Source organism: Priapulus caudatus, unplaced genomic scaffold (assembly GCF_000485595.1).
Source record: "Priapulus caudatus unplaced genomic scaffold, Priapulus_caudatus-5.0.1 Scaffold75, whole genome shotgun sequence".
Lineage (NCBI taxonomy): Eukaryota > Metazoa > Priapulida > Priapulimorpha > Priapulimorphida > Priapulidae > Priapulus > Priapulus caudatus.
Genome location: NW_014577136.1, coordinates 669,981 through 674,552, shown reverse-complemented (window position 1 = coordinate 674,552; position 4,572 = coordinate 669,981). Strand labels below are relative to the sequence as shown.

Sequence of the window (4,572 nt, the reverse complement as noted above, 5' to 3'; positions counted from 1 at the left end):
GACAGAGCAGGACAGTAGTGGACAGAGCAAGACAGTAGTGGACAGAGCAAGACAGTAGTGGACAGAGCAAGACAAAAGTAGACACAACAACTTGACAGGCGTATAATGAGACAAATAAGATCAATTCAGAGCAAATATAATGTGCAGAAGGCATCGCGTCATCGACAGTGGCCGGGGACATAGATATGCAGTACGTGTATGTCTAATACCATTAACACATCGAAACATTTGTAGATTGTACGCTGTAGGGTGTATGTATATCGTCACGGTATTGGTAATACCAGAAATAAATAATAATAATTATTATTATTATTATTATTATTTACTCCTACGGAAGGCGGTTAGGCAGAGGAGAGGTAAGTTGTGGGGTTTCCTGGATTGGCAGGGGGAGGAGAGGCAGATGGTGGGGTTGGCTTGGTTGGCATGATGAGGATGAGGGGGAGGCAGATTGTGGGGTTTGTGTTGTTGGCAGGAGGAGGGGAGGCAGATGGTGGGGTTTGCCGGGTTGGCAGGGGGAGGGGAGGCAGATGGTGGGGTTTTAACGGGTTGGCAGGGGGAGGGGAGGGGAGTCAGAAGAACAAAATATAAGTGATTCGATGAAAACGACGACAAGTGGCGACATCTGACGATAGTAAAACTAACTCACCAAGACGAATAAAGATGAGGCCGCCGCCGTTGATGCCCCAGATAATGCCGATGCCAACGCTAATCCGCACGAGAGATCCCGGCACTTGTACCCAGCTGTCACCTGCGAGCAGTGGTGGCATCGTACGCGTTAGCGAGAGAGAGAGAGAGCGAGAGAGCGAGAGAGCGAGAGATAGATAGATAGACCGAGAGAGAGAGAGAGAGGAAGAAAGAACGAGAGAGGGAGAGAGCAAGGGAGAGAGGGAGAGAGAGAGATGGAGAGCGAGAGAGCGAGAGAGCGAGAGAGCGAGAGAGCAAGGGAGAGAGAGAATAATCGTGTTTTAATGGCACGCAGGACGATCCGGTTTCAGACTGAATCCAAGAGAAGCGCTCGCAACATCCGACGAGCAACCGGACGTCGGATAAACCAATCAACGGAATAGATGAAAAATCAGCCATCATATAGATCTATCTTGGTTAATTTTTGCTCAACCGTGACGATTCAAGAGAGTCCTCCATTTAATCTTTACGGTTGAATAAAAATTAACCTAGATAGATCTATTATCTACCAACCGAACGACCATACTTAATGAGTCAGCTATCATTCTAATTTCTTAAAAGTATTTCTGCTAAGGTTCGGTTATCTATCGGTTATTGTATCCCGATGTTAGATCGATTGACCTACCGGCCGTTCCTATTCCGTTTCCGGTCCCCACTCTGTAATATATGGCATTTGCACTATTTGTGCCCCAGACTCCGGCGTGTCCAGCAGATACCGAGGTCAGGGATCCATCGAGTTGCTGCCACGACGTGCCGACATAATTCGTGCTCGTTATCTGCGCGTATAAATGTCAAAATGTAAATCGTAGTTCCGAAAACAAAGACAAACCAGCAGCTAAACATCCTCATTAACATATCTCCGTAAGGAAACAGAGACGAATAAATATATGCTATAGTGTTATATATAAACATGCTTACTCAGCTTTTCTTATGCTGCTAACTTATACCCCGTACAGACTGCAAATTTGATCCTACATCAAACTAGTCCGGTCCAGACGCGCGCTAAATTTTTTCAGTGTGTACACGCTATCCCACGCTAAATACACGCGCGTCCGGACTAAGTTAGCCCCGAAAATAGAGGTGGGCCAGGCCCGCTTTGAAGCGTGCTAAGTTAGCGCAATCTAATGCTGTACTTACGCCTTGACGACGGTAGATGACGTTGTTGCTATTGACTCCCCACACTTCATTAGTGTGTGTATTAACACTGATCTGCTTCAAACTTCCAGAAATCCGTTCCCAATGTGTGCCTTCCGGGGTCAACGTAGTAATACCTGAAAATAAGGTTCAAGTGATAACGACAGTTCCAACAGAAAGTAAAGCATATTAGAAGGTTCTACTAGATATATTCGCTATAGAAAATTGCAAGTCACGTGGCAATTATTGGCATTTTTTCGTACTAGGTATAATTTTATTGTAATGCGCGTTTGTTGAGAAATGGAATATAAAAAAACGTTTTACAGCCGAGAAAATATAATAGTAAGAACTGTTCGCTAATTGATACTAATTGCAAACTTCATGAAAAAACATTTTTAACTTTTAATTTGGTGTCTAGTTTAGTTGTGTAGTCTATGTTGATTTAGAACTGTTAGGAATAACGTTTATACGCGCGGACAGTAGCAGCTTATATGCAACATGTTCTGCTTGCATCTATGACAAATACGACATACGCATATACGCTCTCCTATGACACTATTTGTTATAGGAAGATTCTTCCTATGACAAATATTGGCGAGTCAACTTCGTTCCGCTTTACAGCTCAAATTCCATGCTTGCGTTAATAATAGCGCTCCTAAACTCCTATGATGCGCGCAACACATACAACAATATTTGTGTCATAGGAGAGCGTATATGCGTACGTCGTATTTGTCATAGATGCTAGCAGAACAGGCTCTTATATACGGGGTAATAGAGGTCGGTTAACATACGCTTCCGAGTTCTCCATGTCGTAACTACTGTTTCTGCCAACGGGTTCAAGCTTGAAGCTTCTTCGAACCAAACTATGCACGTTTTTCAATAAAACAACACTAAACAATAATATTTTTGGGTTTGCATAGAGGACCACACCTACCGCGCCGGACAAAGATGAAAAAGAGCACGTTCACGCCCCACAGCACTCCGTGACCCACAGAGAGCTGTGACAACTGTCCCGGCACCTGAACCCAGGATGGTCCGGCCGTGTCGAGATGATACTGGTGACAAAAAGTAAGCGTCATTAGTTTCTCTTCTTCTTCTTCTTTTTGTCCGTCTTCTTCTTCTTTTTTTTCTTTTTTTTCCTGTTCTTCTTATTCATCTTCTTCTTTCTTCTTCTTTCTCTCTTCTTCTTCCTCTTCTTTTTATTCTTCTTCTTCTTTGTTATCGCCTGTTTACGGCCACATTCTCCGCAGACGCGTTTATAAAGAAGCGAAAACCTCAACGTCTCTTTCCAACGCACGGCGTTCGCTTGTTATCAGAATCGTTGTAATATATCGTCGAATACATTAATATAAATCAGGAGTAGATGACAGGAAATAAATAGATAAAATTCCCTATTATCTACTCCTGATATGAATACAGAATTTATAGTAAGATTATGACGCTCCTGCAGGTTATTATGTCAGCAGTTTTGATAAAGATACTTACATAAAATACGCGCATTAAATACACGTTGAAATCTCTGAGATCTATGAGCGCGAGAGTTATGGCTGCAGTTTCATTAGCAGCCCACGGCTGCGAGCAACAATGTTCTACAACCTCAAATTTCCATAATTCGTTTTTCATTTAACTATAATTCACTCTATAACCTCATAACATCAAGAAGATCATTTTCACGGTCACGGGAGTGTACAGAATGAGGAGAGAGAGAAAGAGAGAGAGTGAGAGAGTGAGAGAGTGAGAGAGTGAGAGAGTGAGAGAGTGAGAGAGTGAGAGAGTGAGAGAGTGAGAGAGTGAGAGAGTGAGAGAGTGAGAGAGTGAGAGAGTGAGAGAGTGAGAGAGTGAGAGAGTGCGAGAGAGAGAGAGTGAGAGAGTGAGAGAGTGAGAGAGTGAGAGCAGTCCTACTCATCGCGGCCCCACGTTTGCTCTCCCGTTCCAGGCGTGGTTTTGCTCGTCGTGTGTGCATTCTGGCCATTCATCACTATCTGGCCTCCTCTCTCTCCTTACATCGACAGACGTTCTTTACCGTTTCGTTCATGTGATTTGGCCCCTACATTCTTTATGCGTCCTCACTCCTCTGGTATCACAGATCTTCCAGAAATCCTCCCTTGTCAGTTTCTACAAGCAGTCTAGTATACGCTCTGTAAAACACAGTAAAAAGCAAGCACAGACAATATCCTAGATTTCTTCTCGGCTAAATAATTTCCCAACGTCTCAAACAATCGCAGAAGACGAGAGAGCTTCCGGAAGCTCGCGTCGAACTTCGTAGAGCGTGTGAAATGAGGCGGCAACAGGCCAGACAATCCGAAACACTCTGTAATGGAAGAGATGCAGCGTTAATGTGAGTCTTCATATTGGATGGTTACAGAATCAGACAGCGCGACAGATGTTAATTCTAGAGGTAAACTACTGCTCGCATAAAGCGATGCGAATTTGATTTTTAATACTCTATAAGGAAATTCAATACGAACATCTATAGATATACTTTACTAAATATAAGGTAAAACAAGAAAAAAAAGATGCGTGAAAAGATTTAGCATGTTTTTGAAAAAACCTAAATCTAAATCAAACCACATACACGCTAAAGCAAACACCTCATCAGCCGGTTAACATTATCGCTGTAGTTGAGCAAAATGTCTAATAAATTGAACTCGTGGTCAGGTCTTGAGATACAGTATTCAATGCAGTATTGCATCGAACTGATCGCCAATGATTTTGTCCTATGTATAATATATAATATATATTTATATTTATTTA

The 4,572-nt window shown here is 42.7% G+C and overlaps 1 protein-coding gene across 1 annotated transcript in view; it reads right to left on the bottom strand.

Annotated features, from left to right (window-relative positions):
- The window catches only part of LOC106821478 (tectonin beta-propeller repeat-containing protein-like), a 20,694-nt gene that overhangs the window by 12,295 nt on the left and 3,827 nt on the right, over window positions 1-4,572 (bottom strand). The window contains exons 4-7 of the mRNA XM_014826303.1: window positions 2,753-2,873; window positions 1,822-1,955; window positions 1,310-1,460; window positions 647-748 (exon numbers count right to left, since the gene is read on the bottom strand). Coding sequence (XP_014681789.1) covers window positions 647-748; window positions 1,310-1,460; window positions 1,822-1,955; window positions 2,753-2,873 — 508 coding nt within the window. The remainder of the gene's footprint in view (window positions 1-646; window positions 749-1,309; window positions 1,461-1,821; window positions 1,956-2,752; window positions 2,874-4,572) is intronic.